Genomic DNA, 20,510 nt, shown 5'->3' with positions numbered 1-20,510 from the left:
ATTGATAGTGAAAAACATGATTCTTGTCTTTGATGTTTTCCCATTTTGTTTAACCTCCAGGTCACCTGCACAGTGACTTCTTGGGAGATCCTGATTGGCTCCAACTCCAGTATATATTATATTTCATACTGTATAAACATGTACAGCATATATACGATATCCAGCATAATATATAACTGAAGTTATATATTAATTTGCCTACCCACCCCCTGCAATCAGCAGAAGAAAGAGAGGAAGGCAGAGAAGGCAGAGGTTTTAGATTTCTTGGGAATGTGTTCTCTTCCTCTATCTCTGTCTCCCTTCCTCTTTTCCCCTCCTCCTTTCATCCTTTCCTCCTTTCTGCTTTCTTCTCTCGCCTTCTTCATCTTCCTTTGTTTATTTTCATCAAAATACAACCTAGTTACTATTCCAAGGAGGCTTCAGTTTGTACTTAAGTCTTCTTAATTTAAAACTCCCAAGGACAAACACTTCTGGTTGCTGCCTGTGATCTAAACATTGTGGTTTTAGTCTATCAGGTTGGAGCCCTGGAGCTCATACTTGACACTTTGGCTTTATAAAGAGCAATTTGGGGGTCCTGGAGACCCTGAGTCTGACTTATAGTTAATTTTTTATACCTCATCTAATTTATCACACCCATCCTGCCCTGTACAGACGAGCCAGGGAGGGCATCACATTTTCCACCATCAAGAATCAGAGTTTTAGTGTGATGCATGATGGCATCTTCTACCCTGTCCATTGTCTTTCACTGTCTTCAGGGTATCTGAGCATATAGCCAGTCAACAGTTTTGCTTCAAACATGTTCTGATGGCATGATAAGATGAGTAATGAGTCCTCTCAAATAGTCACATCCTAATTTCTGGACCCTGTAAATGTCACTTTGTGGAACTTAGGATGAAGAGAAGCACCTCTATTTTCTGGATAGAGCTAAAACAAGAGGATAGGTCTGTAATAGATGGTTACAGAATGCTCAGATGGGAAACACAAATATCGTCATACAGCAGCTGCAGAAAATGGTGCATGGAGCTACAGTCCAAGCTATGGAGGCAAGGGAGTATGTTCTTCCTGGACTGGGGCTCAGGAATCTCATTTTGTACTATGTCTTACAAAATCATGAGGTAATGGATGTGTCATCCTTGGTTTCCAAGCTGTGCTTGATACGACAAGGCAGTCATCTCAGAGCAGTGGTGCTTCTGTATGATGATAGAGTACTGTTGGGTACAACTCTCTGGGTGGTACAATAGAGGTGTTTTGACCAGAGCCCTGCATTTGGAAGAAATTCTTAGTAACTCCTGTGTCTATGTATCTGAGATCTTTATACGATGTCATCTTTTGCTTATAGAAAACAAAAAGAGACGCAAAACTATATCATTTAGGAGACATTGAAACAAAATCCAGGCCATGCTGTAATTTAGTTAAAGCTTGGCAATTCTATCTTTGCCACTGTCATCAGTCAGCCCAACTCTGTTGTCATTAGAAGGCAGGTCAGTCTCATCAGTTTCTCTAGCACCTGCCAAAGGCAGGGAGTGCTGACCATATCTGGGTATAGTCCATCACAGTGACACTTTGAGAGTGGATTGTGCCTGGGGTCGGACACTATTTGCCAGTACCCTTTAAACAGAGAGTGCAGCCGATGAACCACTGCCCTCCAGCCCAAGGGATTGATAGCACTATCAGTATACAGATGACACCAGACTATGGTAGTAAGGATACACCCTGAAGCTTCTCCTAATTAAGGAGACATAAGTTCCCAAATGAAGGATGTCCAAACTGTTGAATTATTTTCCTCAAAAAATAAAAGAAAAAAGGACAGAAAAATCCCTAGCTATTGCATTTAAGGCTATATTGCTTTCTGTTCATTTTTTTCTTGTTAGTATCTTTGGGATTTAACCTCAACATGGCATATTTCATATCTATTCATTTTGTTTGCATAAATATAGGAGCAGTGTGAGCAGTTGTGAAGATTTTAAGATGCCTGATGTAATCTTTGTGAGATGCAATGAGATTAGAGATGATTATCCAACCCTTTTGTATAAAGACAGAAAGTCATGTGTAATATTTGTCTCATTTGTCCTCTGGCCCCTTTTAATCTATAAGTGACAGAGAAAACATCCAAAGAACAAGACAAGGTATACAGATATGAGGCTCTTCTATGTAAAGTGTACAAATACAAGATGCTTCATAGACTAGAAATTGTGTCTTACATATTAGATGGTCAGCTCTATCAGATGATATCATATGCATGGGCTCATATCTCATTTATATCCATTCTGTAGGGGTGTTTGTAGCAGAAGGCCTTTCACAATTTTACCTATAATGAGAATTTTTACAGTAGTTTACATCTCTTCATAAATGGAGAGATGAAGCAAAGTTGATTATCTTTTGTGGAAAACCTATGTCAAATGATAAGGAATACTTTGAACTGAAAATGGCAACTTATAGTTCCAGAACCTAGTAGAATGTTAGAATCCTTTTAATATATTTTCTCCTGTTTTAAATGCTTGGGTTCCATGAGATTGTTCCAAATGGGAGGCTTGCAATAGCAGACTGACTGCTTCTATTTAGCACAGGGTTTACAGATCCAAACTGCAAAGGCACGTCCGCACCAGAAGCCCAGACCTTTGCCTACAGGATTCAGTTTCAAGTTGTTTTTGAGAAATGTGACCCTTTTATCCTGTCCCTTGGGCTCCTTTGACATTTTAGTCCCTGAAATCCCTGGTCAGTGTGCCTGCAGCTAAGGAGAGTAAACACTAGATGGCATTCCTCTCTTCCTTATGATCTTGGATTTGTTGTTTGCCTCATACACTCCTGAGCTGGAGAAACACTGAGCACACAGCACCCAGATACTGCTGCCTACGTGCTAATTGTTCTGATAACACATCCAACTGCCCTTTGAGATGGTTTCAGGAAAACCCATGTCTTATTCTGCTTCTTTTTCCAATATGTACAAACATACAAACAACATGTATATATTCAAAGTCTTAGTCACATACATGTCCATCCATCTGCATAGGGGTGTGTGTGTGTGTGTATGTGTGTGTGTGTGGTGTGGGCTGTGTATAAGAGATGGGAGTTTAAAAAAGAAGGCATGAAGACTGTTGTAAAATGCATCTATTGAAATAAAAATATGCTTCATGATATAGTTACAAATGGCCAACCATCAAATAACATTTTCTTTCAAAATAAAACTCATAGACTAGTTCTCATTCAGTGAATAATTCTCAGCTCACACTCTTGTTTCTAATTTCATCCTATGTATATGTGCTCAGTGAATGATTAGTGTGCTAATCCTCCAAGCCTTCATCTACAGTGGGGATAGCAGTACTTATCTTATTAGATTGATTCGAGAATTACATAATGAAGCCTATCATGTGTGGTTGTCCTCGGCAAATCAGGATGAGACAGCATGAGCATGTTACATGCCAGGCATGGTCCCCATCAGTCTCTCTTATAAATACATTTATTACTTTCAGTGGTCCTGTAACATGTGTCTTATTATTATCATTAAGTCACACAGTGATGAACTAATGTATCCAGGGATGTATGACTGGCATGTATGTGCTATGTTATTCTAAGTTATTTTCAACACTGTTTTTATTTGTAGTGGGATTAGTGTTGCAGCTTTTCCTGGAGATCTTGCTGCGAATCAGTAGAATTTGTTATCATTCAATGGAGAGAACAACTTAAGATCTAACAAAACCTTCTGACCTTGAACAGTGTTGAAGATACAGCTTTTACTCAGTAGGATTCTCTCCCACTAATTAACCACATGAAGAGAGAGTATAAACCTCTCCCTGTGGGCTTGCTCGCTCTCTGCTTCAGTCTCTGGGGCCCTCTCCATGTGTCTTCCTCTGAAAGGGTCAGACCAGGATCGAGCTGACATATTCATGACTCTTGGCTTTTTTAGAGGACTCAGACTCATGATGCTTTTTATTCTAAGTCAGAAGTTCAGGAAGAGAGTGGACATGCTGAGGATGAGCTAGTTGTTGGACAGACAGTGAGACTAAGACCCTAGAAGTGTGGCCAGGGCCAGAGGGACCTGGATCTCTGTGGATGTTTTTGTGGTAGATATGGGCAGAGATGGGTGGGATGGAAGAATATGTATATGATGGCTACATGGACAGCATATTGTGCTTCTCTCAGCAGTGAATTTTGTCTACAGACATGATGATAGTTCAGATAGTTCATGCATCCAAGGTATGCTCCAAGCCTCTTGAGCCAGAATCTGCCAATCATGGGACAGATGTGGTCATCACTGGCTTTACAGATGAGACATTCTCATAGCCCTGTGTGGTGAGCCCTGTGTCTGTGGTCACAGAGTTGGCCCAGCACTGTCAGTGAGAGAGCCTGTGCCTTCTTCATAGAGCCACACTGCTACATGACTGAGTATCTTTGACTTCTCAGGTGCAGCTAAAGCACCCCTCGTAGATGACTGCTCCTTGGTGTACATTGGAGGACCTTAGGTCAGCCATTTCTAAGTGTCCCTCGGGTTTTCAAATGTAGCAAAGGCTTCATTGTTCCTAGCACACCACACATCCTGCTGTCTTGCCTCATACTCATTTTCCTTTCACCATATTTTTGTTGATTTCAGACTCATCTCAGGGTTTATACACATCAATCTTGGTCTTCTTCCAGCTCTAACTAAATAGAGGCACCAATAAGTCACAACTTAATTGCCTTAGTGACATGGTATATCAGAAGTCCTGGGGGACATATATTCAGTGGGTGGTTTTTACTGATGCGTTTCCAGCCACCCTAAATAAACCATATTATTTAAATACATGACTCCTGAGGGTATTTTGTGGTATTTATTTATTCATTTATTTATTTTTTTGTTTTTTTTGTTTGTTTTTGTTTTGAGATTTCTAAGATGCTGGCACAGTGAGTTGCAAACTCAAGTTGACTTGACTTGAGCATAGGTGCTATTTCCTGTCCTTTTCCCACCCAGTATACTTGGTGAATTTGACCAGTCTTGCTCATACGTGTAGCTGCTGCAGGTTCTTGGTCTCATTTCAGCTAGATTTACATCCTTTGTGGTGGAGGCTATCAATTATATTATAGAATTCCATGTTGTCTTAGAGTTACACTAATTAAATGAATGACAAATGAAGCATAGGATGTATTTGGTATGTGTTGTTATTACCTAATGGGTGATTGGGACAAAAGAAGTACAAGTAAGTGTAATTTGTAGAGATGTAAAATATATTTATTTCCTTTATCTTAATTCCCCAAAGGTGTTTTTGATGCTTCTGCAAGATACCAACAAAATGTCTAATATCACTCCAGACAACAAAGTAGAGCCTCAGAATGAGAGACCTGTAGGACCCTCTCCTCGCCACTGTAAGTAGTGTAGCCTTTTGCATTTCTCTTTAAGGCAAAGGCTACCAACCTTATTTAACATCATTTGTTTTAAAGGAAGAATAGCAAATGCCTCATCATGGGGCAGAAATAGGTGGTCTGATCACCTCTGAGAAAATTTACATCAGAGTTGGTTTATATCCTGGCGTGTAAAGGGCCAAAATTATCTTTTCTGAAAAACATGACTTACTTATCAGAAATTTCTCACTGTACACAATTAGTATACTAGACCTTGCTTATCTGGGTTTATCATAACCATATACAGACCAAAACTACTTAAGTCCATGTCATATTTATGAGGTGCAACTGTATGCTACTAATAATGGGTTTACGTGGCTTACGGAAGCACCAAAGCTGAGACTTGTGTTCATAATTCTGTGTCCCAGACTTTGCACACAGCCTTGAATTTGACCAGTCTTGCTCACATGTGATGCTGCTGCAGGTTCATGGTCTCATTTCAGCTAGATTTATATCCTATGTGGCTTCTTTGAGCAAGTATCAGGAGCTGCGCAGAAGCCAGGTTTGGTTTTCATAGGTCAGACCATGGTTCTAGTTCCACGCACTTCCAGTCATGCGTTAGCTACAACTCACCAATACACATGGAGCCTGGGTCTAGAGATATTAACGGTGACACCTCTTCTTCAGAAACTTCAGACTTCGGGGACAGAGACCCCCACACCACAGGATAAATCACAAGAATTAAAGCTGATGTGGTGATTGAGTCTCCCCAGCACTGTATGGATGTTGCAATGCCTTATTTCTTTTCCTTCTCTTGATAATATCAGGTATAAGACACATACATTGGTTGTCAAAATAGATGTTCAGTGGGTTTCTAATGATGATGTTGATTTGCATTTCTATAGCAATTATGTCAAATATCCCTACTGTTCACAATGTATTATTGAGATACAATTTTATTAGCTACAATTTACCCATTTAAAATACACAATTCAATGTCTTCTTACTCATGTGCATCCATTACTTCACTCTACCTTGGACTGTTCTTATTAATACTTCAAACAGAACATTATGTCACTTATCCATCACTCTGCAGGTTTCCCATTGTTCCAGCTTTAAGGGACTTCAAGCATATGTCTTATCATTCCATATTAGCCTGCTGTTGACATTTTATGTGGATAAAGGATATAGCTGGTCCTTGTGACAAGCTTCTATGAAGACATTTTTCTTTCAGTTGACAAGTAAAACTCCAATTGCATGTGGGTACCACATTCTTATTTCTATTTATCAGTTGATAAAACCTTGGGTTGTTTCCAATTTTTCTTTTACCATTAGAACATGCCCCTAAACTAATGCTTGGTGAGTATGTACTTTTAAGTAGAGATACCTATGAATAGAATTGCTGAATCACATGCTTAACCATTAAAGAAAGAATCTTATCAGTCTATACCTCATATTTTTACCAGCAGCATTAAGATTCCAATTCTCCTTGTCCTCACCAATACACTGATTAGTAATGCTGGCCATTTCTTCATACACTTATTGGCTGTTTAGTAAAATTTTTGAAGAAATGACTGTTGCTATTAATCACATCAATATCATATTTGTTCTTTGATAATTTCATTTATACATGTATATAATGTATCTTGGTCATACCCACCCCCACATTTTCCCTCTAACTTCCTCCTGTGCCTCAACACATTCCCACCTTCATGTCATCTACAATAAAAAAAATAACTCACCTAGTCCAATTATTATCGATCTGATGCCTATGGGTATGGGGTAATGCACTGAACCTTGGCAACCTAATTCTACACCCCTGGAATTAGCTGATTCCCCTGTCTCCATCAGCCATTCATTGCTAAAAGCTCCTTAGCTAAAAATGGGGCCTTGTGGTTCCCTTCCAAGCCATCCCAGAAGAGTGATTGGTTATATCTATAACAGCAATGTCACTATTGTTCTAGAGCACCTATCTTTTCTGAGATCTCAGTATTGTAGCATACAAGGTCCAAGGCTGGATACAGCCATTTCCCTACCTTTTCCCCTCCTGTAACCTGCATAGCACCTTTTGACACTATGGTAGCCAGAACAGAGGAATTTTTTCAGTGAATTCCAGCTTGATTTCACTATGCCATGAAACCAAAGGGGTATCTTCAGCAACAGGGTTTTATCATTTAGTTATGGCCGGACAACAGGAGAAATGAGAACAGATTGTGTTCCTTTGCAGGAATTCTGGGGTCTTCTTGATCAATAACTTGAAGAGGGGTACCCATGTTTGGCACTGATATTTCCATTCGATAGCTCAGGTCTGATGAGAATACCGCTGCCCATTCCTGTACTGCAACCATTCAAACTCTTTTAAATTACTTTTTAAATCAGCTTACAAAACAGTGGGTTTACATACATCTTAGGTTTGGTTAACTTGCTTTCTCAAATTAGTTTTCAAGTGGTTTCAAACTGTTGCTTGTGAGAGTTCTTCATGTGTTTATGGATATAATTCATGAATATTCTGCTGTTTTGTGGGTGGAGTTAGCTATTTGTGTCTATCCTGTCCATTTGTTCAATAGTTTATATACATTTACCTTTAACTCCAATTCCTTAGCCTTGCTGTCCTGTCAATGGATTTTTTTGACCATTACTGAATGTGGAATATTGATGTTTCTTTCTGTTATTATGGAAATGTCTGAGTTCTCTTTGTTTCTTTTGTTGCTTTATATGCTTACAAGATATATTGCGAACTCCACCCCATTTCCTTTCTCTAGGCTGGTTTTGGCCCAGCTGCACCTGCATGTGGTCCTGGCTTTCTGGCTCCCCGCTTTTCGGTAGCAGCAGCATGGGTGGCACGCGGGACGTGGGCTGGGTGGCATCAGGGCTGGTCCTGGGCGGCAGCCCCTGCTACCGTATCTACCGGCTGACTCGAGGACCGTGGCGAGGCAGGGGCCAGCCGCGTCCTTCGCGGTCTGCAGAAGACATAACTGATGACTCCTGTCATGATATCTTAAATGAGGAACAGCTTGAGAAACTTCTGTACCTGCTGGAGTCAACCAACAATCCTGTAATTACTGAAAGAGCCTTAGTCACCTTAGGAAATAATGCAGCCTTTTCCACTAACCAAGCCATTATTCGTGAGTTGAGTGGTATCCCAATTGTTGGAAACAAAATCAACTCTCTCAACCAAAGTATTAAAGAGAAAGCTTTAAATGCACTAAGTAACCTGAGTGTGAATGTTGAAAATCAGCCTAAGATAAGGATCTACGTCCGTCGAGTCTGTGAGGATGTGCTTGCTGATTCCCTGAACTCTGCCATGCAGCTGGCTGGACTGAGGCTGCTGACAAACATGATGGTCACCAATGAATACCAGTACCTGCTCGGCAGCTACATCACTGGCCTGTTCCATCTGCTGTCTGTTGGAAACGGAAGCACCAAGGTTCAGGTTTTGAAGCTGCTTTTGAATTTGTCTGAGAATCCAGCCATGACAGGAAAACTACTGAGTGCCCAAGTGGATACTTCATTCCTTTCCCTGTATGATGGCCAAATGGCAAATGAGATTCTTCTTCGGGCTCTTACGATGTTTCAGAATATAAATAATTGCCTCAAAGTGGAAGGCCGGTTAGCTAATCGGCTTCCTTTTGCTGAAGGGTCATTGTTTTTCCTGTTGTATGGAGAAAAATGTGCCCAGAGAATGAAAGCTTTGGTTCGCCATCACGATGTGGATGTGAAAGAGAAGGCTTTAGCAATAAAGCCGACGTTCTGATTGTTGCACCGGTTTTACCATAGAATCAAAGAGTAAACGCAGTCTTATGTCAGCACGCCAGAACTTACACCTTCCTTTAAAGGGATCTTTCAGCTGATGGAGTTAAACAGTAAACGTCAGTGTGAGCAGCTCTAATCCAACATGATGCTCAAATGTCAGATTTCAGAGTAGTTCAGATTTGGGGGTTGGGGACTGAGTGTAGTCTGGAAGCTTCAGAGGATGTGAATCACTTCTGGGGCCAACGTCTAGTTACGATCATGGACAGATTGGCATTATGGCAATTATGACAGATTCGGGATTATTTTGAAGGATTCTACTGCTATTAAATGACTATGAGGGGTTGCACTGGAGACACTTACTGAGTATGTAGTGGTTTCCTGACGTAACAGTGGCCTTTCTCTGTGCAATCCTCACTTCTGGGAGTGACTTGCAGTTGCTCATGAGACAGCGTTAGGTGCTGAGTTGAAGACTGGAACTACCACAGCAAGGGCCTTGTTCCTCAAAGCAGCGAATACTGCAAGCTCCAGTCCACCCCCAAACCCCACTGTACTGCTTGCAAGTCTGAGTTCATCTTGAGACTCTGCCCGAAGCATTTCTGATCAGTAAGACTCTACTTCCATTTACAGGGGCAAGGTTTTCTTACTGCTTACCCCCGTGTGTAAGATACTGGAGAGCAATTCAAGTTTCCACCCATAGGCAGCCAGGCAGACCTAGCAGCGGCCCTTTAAAAACGAGTGACCTGATGAGTCGGACCAGATGGATGAAGAAATACACCCATGAAATGGTTGTTTTAAAAGCATGTTGTGAAACAATGTATTAGGGTCTTTTTTTTTTCTCTTAATAACAGAACATTTCTAGAATGATACGTAAAACTTCTGGGCATGGGACTGGGACCTGGATACATGGATTTCTTTGTGTACCTATTTCTACTGTTTGGATGTCTACTGAGCATAAATTGCATAATTTTTTTAATAAAATGGAAAAATGCATGGCATACATAAAAAAAATCTATTGATTGATTCTTATGTGTTTGTAATTGTCATATCAACTATGATTAATTTCTTTGTATAAAAATTTCAGTAGAATGTCTCTTTTCTCTCTTTTTAAAAAATATTTATTTATTAACAGCTGGAATGCTGCTCCCACTCCCAGTTTCCTCCTTACAGGGTCCCTCTCCCTATACCACCTCTCCTCACCTCTGAGAGAATGGGGTACTCTTAGGTATCTCTCCACCCTGGCACAAGTCTCTACAGGATTAGGCATGTTTTCCTCTCCCACTGAGGCCAGATAAGGATATCGTCTGCTGCATATATGCCAGAGGCTTCAGTACACTCTGTCTATGCTCTTTGGTTGATAGTTCAGTTTCTGAGAGCTCACATAGGTGACACTATAGGTCACTCTAGGGTTCTTATCCCCTCTAGGGCCATCAGTCCTTCCTGCAACTTTTCTGTAAGGGTCCCTGACCTCTAGAAAAGGTTTAGCTGTGGGTATTTGCATCTGTTTCAGTCAGCTGCTGGGTAGAGTCTCTCAGAATACAGTTATGCTAGGCTTCTGTTTGTAAGCATAACAGAGCATCATTAATAGTGTCAGAGGTTGGTGCTTGCCCATGGGGTAGGTCTCAAGTTAGGTCATTCCTTCAGTCTCTGCTCCATCTTTCTCCCTGTGTTTTTTTTTCTTTTGTTTTGAAAGACAGATCAAATTTTGGGTTGAACCTTTTGTAGGTGCCCTTATCCTTACATTGGGGGTCCTGTGTGGCTACAGGAGGTGGCCTCTTCAACTTCCATATCCCCACTATTACGCATCTCGGCTAAGATCACCCACATTGATACCTGGGAGCCTCCCCCATCCCAGGTCTTTGGGAGTTCCTAGAGATTCCTCCCACCTACTAATCCCTAGCAGCTGTATATTTCCACCATTTTCCTGGCCCTCTGGGCCTCTCCTCTGTTTCTTCCCACACCTGATCCTGCCCCTTCCCTCTTTCCCACCTATCTCCCCCTCTCCCTCTGCCTCCCATGACTATTTTGTTTCCCCTTTATAAGTGAGACTCAAGCCTCCTCACTTGGGACTTCATTTTTGTTTTACTTCTTTGAGTCTGTGGGAAGTATCTTGAGTATTCTGTATTTTATGGCCAATAGTCACTTATCAGTGAGTACATACCACGTATATCCTTTTGGGTCTGGGTTACCTCAATCAGGATGGTACTTTCTAGCTCCATCCATTTGCCTGCAAGGTTTATTTCAATCTTCTTGTATCTATTGAGACTTGCTTGATTATATGATTATATGATTGTATGGTAAATTTGTAGAATGTTCTGTGAGGTACTCAGAAGGTATATTCTTTTGTTTTTTGGTTCTTTAGATACCTGCTAAAACTATTTGGTTCATTATATCTGTTAGTTTCATTGTTTCTCTGTTTAGTTTTTGTTTCAATGACCTGCCCATTGGTGAAAGTGGGGTGTTGAAGTTGTCCACTATTATTGTGTGGAGTTGAATGTGTCATTTGAGCTTTAGTAAAGTTTCTCTTATAGAAGTGAGTGCCCTTGCATTTGGGGCATAGATATTCAGAATTAAGATGCCATCTTAATTCTTTGATGAATATGAATATGATGAATATGAAGAGTCCTTCCTTATCTCGTTTGATGACTTTTGTTTGAAAGTCTGTTTTATTTGATTTTAGAATTTCTATGCCAGATTGCTTCTTGGGTTCATTTACTTGGAAAATCTTTTTCCAGCTCGTTCTTTACTCTGAAGTAAGTGTCTATCTTAGTTTCTGAAGTGTGTTTCTCATATACAGCAGAATGATGGATCCTGTTTATGCTTTTATGTCTTCTTGTTAGCTTGTGTCTTTTTATTGGTGAATTGAATCCATTGATATTGAGAGATATTAATGACCAATTATTGTTAGTTCCTGTTATTTGGATGTTGGAGGTGGTAGTGTGTGTGTGTATGTGTGTGTGTGTGTGTGTGTGTGTGTGTGTGTGTGTGGTCTTTTAGTTTTGTTTTGAGATGATTAATTTCTTGTGTTTTTTTAGGGTGTAGTTAGCCTCTTTGTATCAGAGTCTTCCTTATAGTAACTTTGGTAGGGCTGGATTAGTAGAAAGATATTGTTTAAGTTTAGAATTTCATGGAATATTTTGGTTTCTCCATCAATGGTAATTGAAAGTTTTTCTGTGTTTAGTAGTCTAGGATGGTATCTGTGTTCTTTTAGAGTCTACAAGACATCTTTCCAGGATCTTCTGGCTTTTAGAATCTCTGCTGAGAAATCAGGTGTCATTCTGTTAGGGTTGCCTTTATTTATTACTTGACCTTTCCCCTTGCAACTTTTAACCTTCTTTCTTTGTTCCATACATTTTGTTTTTTGATTATTTTATGGCAGGAAGGTTTTCTTTTCTGGTACAATCTGTTTGATTTTGTGTAAGCTTCTTGTATGTTTATAGTCACCTCTTTCTTTAGATTAGGGAAGTTTTCTTCTATGATTTTGTGGGAGATATTTTCTGGCCCTTTGAATTAGGAATCTTTACCTTCTTCTATTCCTATTATTCTTAGGTTTGGTTTTTTCATAGGGTCCAAAATTTCCTGGATGTTCTGCGTTAGATTTTTACACTTGGCATTTTCTTTGCCTGATGTATCAACTTCTTCTAAGTCTCTTCTTTGCCTGAGATTCTATTTTCCATCTCTTGTATTCTGTTGGTGGTGCTTGTGTCTAAGTTCCTATTCTCTTTCCTGGGTTTTCCATCTACAGGGTTGCCGCTCTTAGTGTTTCCTTTATTGCTTCTATTTCCAATTTTTAGGTGTTAGACCGATGTATTCATTTCCTTAACCTGTTTGATTGTATTTTCCTGTATTTCTTTAAGGGAATTATTTATATCCTCTTTAAAGGCCTCTATTATCTTCATGAGATGGGATTTAAGGTCACAATCCTGCTTTTGAGGTGTATTAGGATATCCAGGGCTTGCTATAGTAGGAGGGCTAGGTTCTGTGGCATATTGCATCAAGGTCTACTGATTATGTTTTTACAGCTTCCTTTTACCATCTGGTTGTCTCTGGTTGGCTGGCTTGGGTGTCCTGGGTTGGAGCAAGCCTCCCAGGAGGGAGGCAGATAGTGTGGTGTCATGATTTGGAGTAGGCCTCTTGGGAGGCAGGTGTGCTGTGGGTTGGGGAATGGACACCAATATGTGACTTGTCCTTTTCTCTTGTAACTGTTTTCTATTCATTCTTTTTACTAAGATATTAATGTAGCCATCCCTATTTTGTTTTGGTTACTCTTGGTACTATATATATGTATATCCTTCCACTCTTATGCTGTTTTGGTATATGTCTCCTAAGCCTGAAATTTGTTTTATCTAGACAGAATATAGTTGAAGCCTACCTTTTAATTAAGATATTTACTCTGTGTCTTTTGATATACATATTAATTCATTCATATTTAAGATAATTTCAGCTTAATTGTAGCTATTTAGCATTTTGGCTCTTATTTTATGTCTTAGGACTTTCTATACCCTGTTTGTGCATTACTGACTCATCTATATTTATTTTTAAATGACATATTATTTTTCTGTTTTAAATCTTCATTTATATGTATTTTACACATTTAAGATGTTTGCCAATGAGACTATGTATATCGTGGAATTATAATCCATCTTAAATTAATTCTAAGCTGAATTTAATCACAAAGAAAAACTTTATTTGTAAGCCAATCTTACCCACTTTATGATATTATTTTCAAAATGGCATTAGATATTATGTACCCATTTATACAAATTTATAGCTGTTTATGATTTTGTCTTTTAAGCTCTATAGAAAATGAAAAGTATTATAAGGCAAATTGAAAATTACTGATTTTTAATTCATGTATTTTTATCTACTATAAAAGTTTGCATTTTGGGTTGCTTGTGTTTTATTATCCGGGCATTGTTTTACTTCAATTTTAATTTGAGATACCCTAAGACATTATTTGGATGGTATCCTGTTTAGTAATGCATGAGCTTAGCCTTTGTTTATTTATAAACTTCTAATTTACCTTCATTTTAAAGGGCATTTTTGCGAATTGTAAAAAAAATCAATTGACAGAAATACTTCTTCTATTTCGTGTGGTTTCTCATTGCCTCTCTCTTTCCTCTGAGACCCCTGTGCTTTGTTCTCTGTGCTGATGTCTCTTCCCTTACAACTGTGAGAGTGCTCCGAGGTGGCCAGGAGCTTATTTCTAAAGAATCTTAGTAGACGTTTGTTTTCTGCTCCCTGGAACTCTTTGATCTCCTTTTGTACATTTTGGAATATTTCTGCTTTTTATTTTTCCTTCTGTGAATCTGAAATCCTCCCCGGCAACACAAACACCACATATAGACACACACACCACACACATACATACACACATACACATCACACACACAGTACATATACCACACACAAATACACACACATACACACCACACACACACTACACAACATACACCACACACATACATACACACATACACACCACACACACACTACACAACACATACCACACACATACACACACACATACACACCACATACACAATATGTATACCACACACAAATACACACACACCACACACACACTACACACCATACACCACACACATACATACACACATACACACCACACACACACTACACACCACATACCACACACCACACACAAATACACACACACCACACACAAATACACACACACACACACACACACACACACACACACACACACACACACACTGGTTCCTTTGAATCTCTGGACTCTGAATTCTTTTTTCCATCTTTATCTATTTTCGGTCTCTCTCAGATTCAGAGACTTTCATGGCTGTCCTAAAGGTCATTGACAATTTCCTGTGCTAGTCACATACACTGAGATATTTTTTCCTCCTAATTCATTTATTGCATTTTCTGACTCTAGATAATTTCTTCCTTCCGTTCTTCCTTCCTTCCCTTCTTCCTTCCTCCTTCCTCCCTTCTTTCTCTTCCTCCCTCCCTCCCTCCTTCCTTTCACATCCATGCTTCTTTCCTTCTGAAACAGAGTAGTCAAGGTTTTCTTGTCTGATACAGATCTTAATGTTTTGGAGTTGCTATAAAATTATTTAAACCTCCAGATCTTAACTTTGCCCCTCTCACCAGAAGCGGCTTTTTCTTCTGCAAATTGAGCAGGAAAATCTGTTTTAGACACTGATTGAGGACTTCCATCATACCTGTGTATTGACTCTCAGGAACACTATGTTATGCAATGTCTCAGTCATGCTCAGGAGAGGGTGGTGGACAGGATATGAGAATCTGTGGATTGTTTTAGCTTTTAATCAGCACAACATCCTGAACTATGCTTTGTCACCTGAGTCCTTTATATTTACCAACCACGTGAGTTTCCTGTTTAATAATGCTGTTCCTTTATCTTTACTTGTGAATTTTATATATATTTAAGGAAACTGCTTTAAGTTTAGTTTTACTGACATGACTGAACATGTTTTGTAGCAAGTGGCCAAGACCTTTGCCATACTACTAGAAGACACAGACTTGTGTGTTACCCAGGTGAGGCTGAGCAGTGACAGGCATTCTATAGGCTCCTCACAGTCCCCTCACCCAAGATGGCTCCCCTGGGGATGTTTTCATCACTTTAGGACAAATGCACTTAAAACACAAACAAACAAACAACCTCAAAACTTTCCATATAAGTAATAGTCAGATTTTCCAACCTTTTTTCCCCTGAGATTCATACTATTACATGGGCAATTTAACATAATTATAATATATATCATAGTTTGTCTCTATGTCTTATTGTTTCTATAATTTGTTCATAAAAGGTGCATATCTGTTAAATGCTTTCAGTTTTTGCTATTTTTATCAAAAGGTTTAAATTTTGAGGATTAATTTCTCTTAAGATACATTAATTACTTTTGTATGTAGCAGTTATTTAAAGAAATATGACAAGAGTGTAAACACTGTTATTAGGATAACACACAATACAAATGCGTCCCCCTACAAATGTTACACTGTAATAGCACATGCATTTACAAATTGATAATTTGTACATTCTTAACCTGGGGAATATTAGGGAAAATCTGTATAAATGTATTAGACATGAATTGTGTGCTAAGAACTAATGCCACATGAAGTCTGAAAACAGAGTGTCTGAATTTAAAGGCACAGTATTTAGGAAACAGAACCATTTCTGTTTTTAGTATTAATATGTTGTAAAAACACAGTTTCATTATTTAAATTACAAAGTTTTGGCCTAGAACATAATTTAAAACTTCATTTAAGTCTTTCATTGCTAATTAAAAAAATTAGTCCAAGACATAGTAAATCAAATTGGTTCGAGATCACCTACATTTGCCAGCTTTTATTGCAATCAATAAAATCCTCACATAAAACTCAGTATGAGTCAAATTTATGTTCCTCAGTAGGTATACCTTTAGAAGAATGTTAAGTCAGAATGCTAGAGAGACTGTTATTACAATCCCCTAAATATGTTGATTTAGTAAACATCATCTCCTTTTGTAAGATCTAGACTAGATGAACTCCATTCTTAGAATAACTATTAGGGAAGGCTTTCTCTTCTATAGACATGGTGATGGATGACTCCTGTTGACAACTGCTTCAGGCTACACCTGTCTATGCAAGTCCCTTCCTTCAACACAAGCTGTATATCTTCCAAGGGCCAGGTCTCAAGTAACTCACTGCTCAAAAAGATTGATGAAGGCAAAATAAAATATAAAATATATACTTCTAAATCATAGGGACCCAGCAGCTCTATGGAAATGAGTTTTGAAGACTGATGTCTTGGTGTCTCAAACTACATAGTGTTACTGGGTCTACACAGTGGGGTAAAAGTCACTTTTTAATGGCAAAAGAATTTATCATTTTATTTTTCTTCCCCTGAATGTATCAGACTTGATTCTGGGGTCCATCATGTACTCACTCTTTCGTATTTGATCCTTACTGCTAATTTGTAAGTAAACTAGAGAGTGGTTGTCTGACTTGCACAAAACCTCAGTGTTTCTAACACAAAGCTGTCTTTCCAGTCACAACACCTGTCATGAGCTCTCTTTGGCTCATCATTTTACTTTTTTTGAAATGACTTTCCCTAGGCCTAGTAAACTAAGGTTTATTATGATGCTACATTGATCTATCTGTCTATCTATCTATCTATCTATCTATCTATCTATCTATCTATCTGTCTGTCTGTCTGTCTGTCTATCTATCTATTGTCTATCTATCTCTCTGAATCAATATGTAATACATATGGAAATATATGTATGTATGCATATATCAGCGTGCAGAAAAAAAAGTGACCTCATTTCAAAATGATGACTTGACATTTGATAAGCTCAGGTGATTAAGCTGAACCATATGTTATTGGATCAGTAGGCCTGGGAGGGCCCTACATTATGTCTTTCTAACAAGCTCCCAGAAGGTGCTGTTTATCCACACACACCTCCGGGGCTTTTCCTCCTCTTCTTAAAATAACAAATTCTTGTTCTAGTTAATCTCTGCTACTTTCTAGCAATTCACCTCTATGGTGAACTCAACTACATTCTACCACAATTTATATATGTCAATGCCCTAGTCCTAGTCCTGAATACAAAATGCTTAAAACAATTATGGTTACAGTTAAATGAAATCACATGGGTAGATGTTCATCCAACATAATTGGTGCCCCGGGGGAAGGTGATCAAGCCACGGCATTCAAGAGAATGGAAATGGAATAAAAAAAGAGATCAAAGATACAGAGATCAAATACCATCTACAAGACAAGGAGAGAATTCTCATAGAACAACATCCCAGTGGACATGACCATGTACTTCCTGCCTCTAAAGCAGGAAATACTTTAAACTGCCTACTTTGCTGTCATAGCCTGAGCTACCTAATGACCTGAGCAAGCTCCTGTCCTGCATGTGCCTTTTCAGGTCTCTGTTATCCCCCATGATCACACTTGGAGGGCCTGTTCTGCCTTTACTGGTGACTAACATGTCATTAGCTTCATAGGCCAACAGATGTCCTTATCTGGCAATCATGACTTCTTTCTTTTAGAAGAGGGTTGTGTATGGACTCTAAGATCTAACATTTTAATTTTCTTCTGAATATTATTCCTCCTCAATTTGCTTTCTTCATTACAGTCCACATCTCAGCCATTCCTAGATGCTCACGTTTCTCTCTTTCCAGCTTTCCCAGAGGCCACTGTTTCAGCCTTGGCCATTTTGCTCCTGTGCCACTGCTGGTCACAGGTGTAAGATTAGTTCAGAATGCTTCTCTGGTTACCTCCAAACCAGTGGTTCTAACCTGTGTGTTGTGACCCTCTTGGGAGGGTCACATATCAACTATCATCCATATCAGGTATATTTATTACAATTCATAACAGGAGCAATGAAATAATTTTGTGTGTGGGGTTATGACAATATGAGCAAGTATATTGAAGGGTCACAGTGTTAAGAATGTTGAGAACCACTCACTGTTCTACACAGTTACATCTTCACTCTACATATCTCCAAGGTGCCTGTACCAGTGAATATCCAAATTCAAACTGCCTGCCCATAAATTATTTTCTCCTTTTTGTTCTTGGTGTAGGAGTATGCCATTGCTGTAGACAGTGGACAAGCCAGTAATGTCAGAGATATTCATGAACCAACCATTCTTTTGTTCTACATAACCAGTTTTCCCTGGATCCCCACTGGGGCATTCTATCCACTGCTTCTAGTCATTCTTTAAATTATTTGATATCATTATACTCCCTTAAAGAAGTTTAATAACTTCTGTCCTCTTGGTTCCAAATTCTGCCCATAGACTCCTAAGAAGATACAAAGCAGACTCTGGATTTCCTTCTCTCATGCATGGCTTTTCATTTCTTCAGCAGGGCAAGCTGCCCCCAGCACTCAGCATCCTCAAAACTGTTCATCCCCCTGCCCACAGGCTCTGCCCTCTGACTGCTTTGAGATGATCTTTGTGTGAGTTAACTGTCCATTCTGTAAAGTGGCTCCTATTCACCAGACCAGGCAGAAACCTTTTAATAAGATCTTGTGGTCCTCTCTGACTCTCACAGTGCAGCGCAAGCTACATTTAAGTCACCGTGCTTGCTTAATACCAATTCCATTGCAAGGCTGTAACTGTGAGACTGAAAGGCTGGGACCTCATTTGTTGTTCTTTTCACGGATACTATATGCTGCTCAGTGGAATACATGTTTCTTGATAACCAGCCAGGTGATTGAGTAAGTACAGAAGAGAGAGAGAAGAGAGAGCAAGAGCGAGAGCGAGAGCGAGAGCGAGAGCGAGAGAGAGAGCGAGAGAGAGAGAGAGAGAGAGAGAGAGAGAGAGAGAGAGAGAGAGAGAGAGAGAGAGATATTAAAATAGATGTAGGCAGCTGTGAGCACATGGCCTCTCCTTGCTCATATTGCTCATGGTAGGCTTTTCGAATGAATGACTTGTATGATGTCAGATGTTCCATCACTATGGTCACAGTCTTCCAAAAATGCAATTTTAAAAGAGAGTTAAAGTCATCTGGATATACCCTTACATCCAATTTAAACAGAATTTCATTCTGGGTACTTACCTTCCCTCTTGTCTCCCTCATTTTTCCCTTCCCCCCAAACCCACCCTTGTCCTTCCCCCTCCCACCTCTCTTTCTCTAAACCAGGATTCACTGTGAAGTTTGGGTTGGCCTTCAACTCCTGATCCTCCTGCCTCAATCTTCTGAGTGCTAAGGTTAGAGCTGTGGGTACCACCACACTCTGTGACATTTACTGTTTTAACTCTGACCCCAGTTCCCTCTGATTTAAATGGTCTGTGGTCAGTATTATGAATAGCTCTCTAGAGCTGGTGTTTTAACCCTAAAGTTTATGTGAAAGACCACAAAGCTAATGCTGAGTAAAGCTGGGTTATCTTTTCTATTCAAGCAGTTGCCATGGCTTTTCTCTTTTCTTCTTCTTTTTTTTTTCCTGTCATTTGTATGAAGCCTCATCCCCTCATTGAGACCTGAGATCACATTTAAATTTTTAGCTCAATGGCTTGTCAGGAGCATTTTACATAAAATCCCTCTCCTTTTTTTTCTCCCGCGATGTAATCCTCTGTATTTCCTTCCTAATTGCTACCACTTCTACAGATGGAAAGCAATTTTGGCAGTGATTAATTTGAAGGGTCTGCAACCTCTCCTTTGCTTTTTAAGACAATCCTGTTTGCACAGCCTGTCCCAGGAAGGTCTGCTGTAATCTACTGCCTCTTCAAAGAGCTGCTCCAAATTCTATGTGTGTCTCTCAGGCTTCACCGTGGTGTTAAATCCACAGGACTGTCTTTTCCTCTTTGTCCACATTTCCTTGAACTTCAAAACTCTCCATCCCTGCAAGCAAGGTGGGGAGGGAACATGGATGCTGCCAATTATACATGCCAAAGAAGGTTTGTTTTCCAAGTTAGTTAAAACCAGCAGAGAGCTAGCAGCAGGGTGCTCT

At 39.5% G+C, this 20,510-nt stretch overlaps 2 protein-coding genes across 2 annotated transcripts in view; both read left to right on the top strand.

The window, feature by feature from the left end:
* Abca13 (ATP binding cassette subfamily A member 13) overlaps nucleotides 1-20,510 on the top strand; it is a 438,342-nt gene that overhangs the window by 248,497 nt on the left and 169,335 nt on the right. The window contains exon 42 of the mRNA XM_028777793.1: nucleotides 5,232-5,337. Within this exon, the coding sequence (XP_028633626.1) occupies nucleotides 5,232-5,337 (106 nt within the window). The remainder of the gene's footprint in view (nucleotides 1-5,231; nucleotides 5,338-20,510) is intronic.
* Nucleotides 8,147-9,067, top strand: LOC114629746 (armadillo repeat-containing protein 10-like). Its single transcript, XM_028777808.1, has one exon. The coding sequence runs from the start codon at nucleotides 8,147-8,149 to the stop codon at nucleotides 9,065-9,067; it is 921 nt and encodes a 306-aa protein (XP_028633641.1).

Source organism: Grammomys surdaster, unplaced genomic scaffold, assembly GCF_004785775.1.
Source record: "Grammomys surdaster isolate TR1022 unplaced genomic scaffold, NIH_TR_1.0 67, whole genome shotgun sequence".
Classification (NCBI taxonomy): Eukaryota; Metazoa; Chordata; class Mammalia; order Rodentia; family Muridae; genus Grammomys; species Grammomys surdaster.
The sequence above is the reverse complement of the archived record's forward strand: the minus strand, read 5'-3'. Positions and strand labels throughout refer to the sequence as shown.

What these genes read in the sequence shown, in the direction of transcription:
- LOC114629746 (XM_028777808.1), top strand. Translation starts at nt 8,147, where the DNA reads ATGGGTGGCACGCGGGACGTGGGCTGGGTGGCATCAGGGCTGGTCCTG.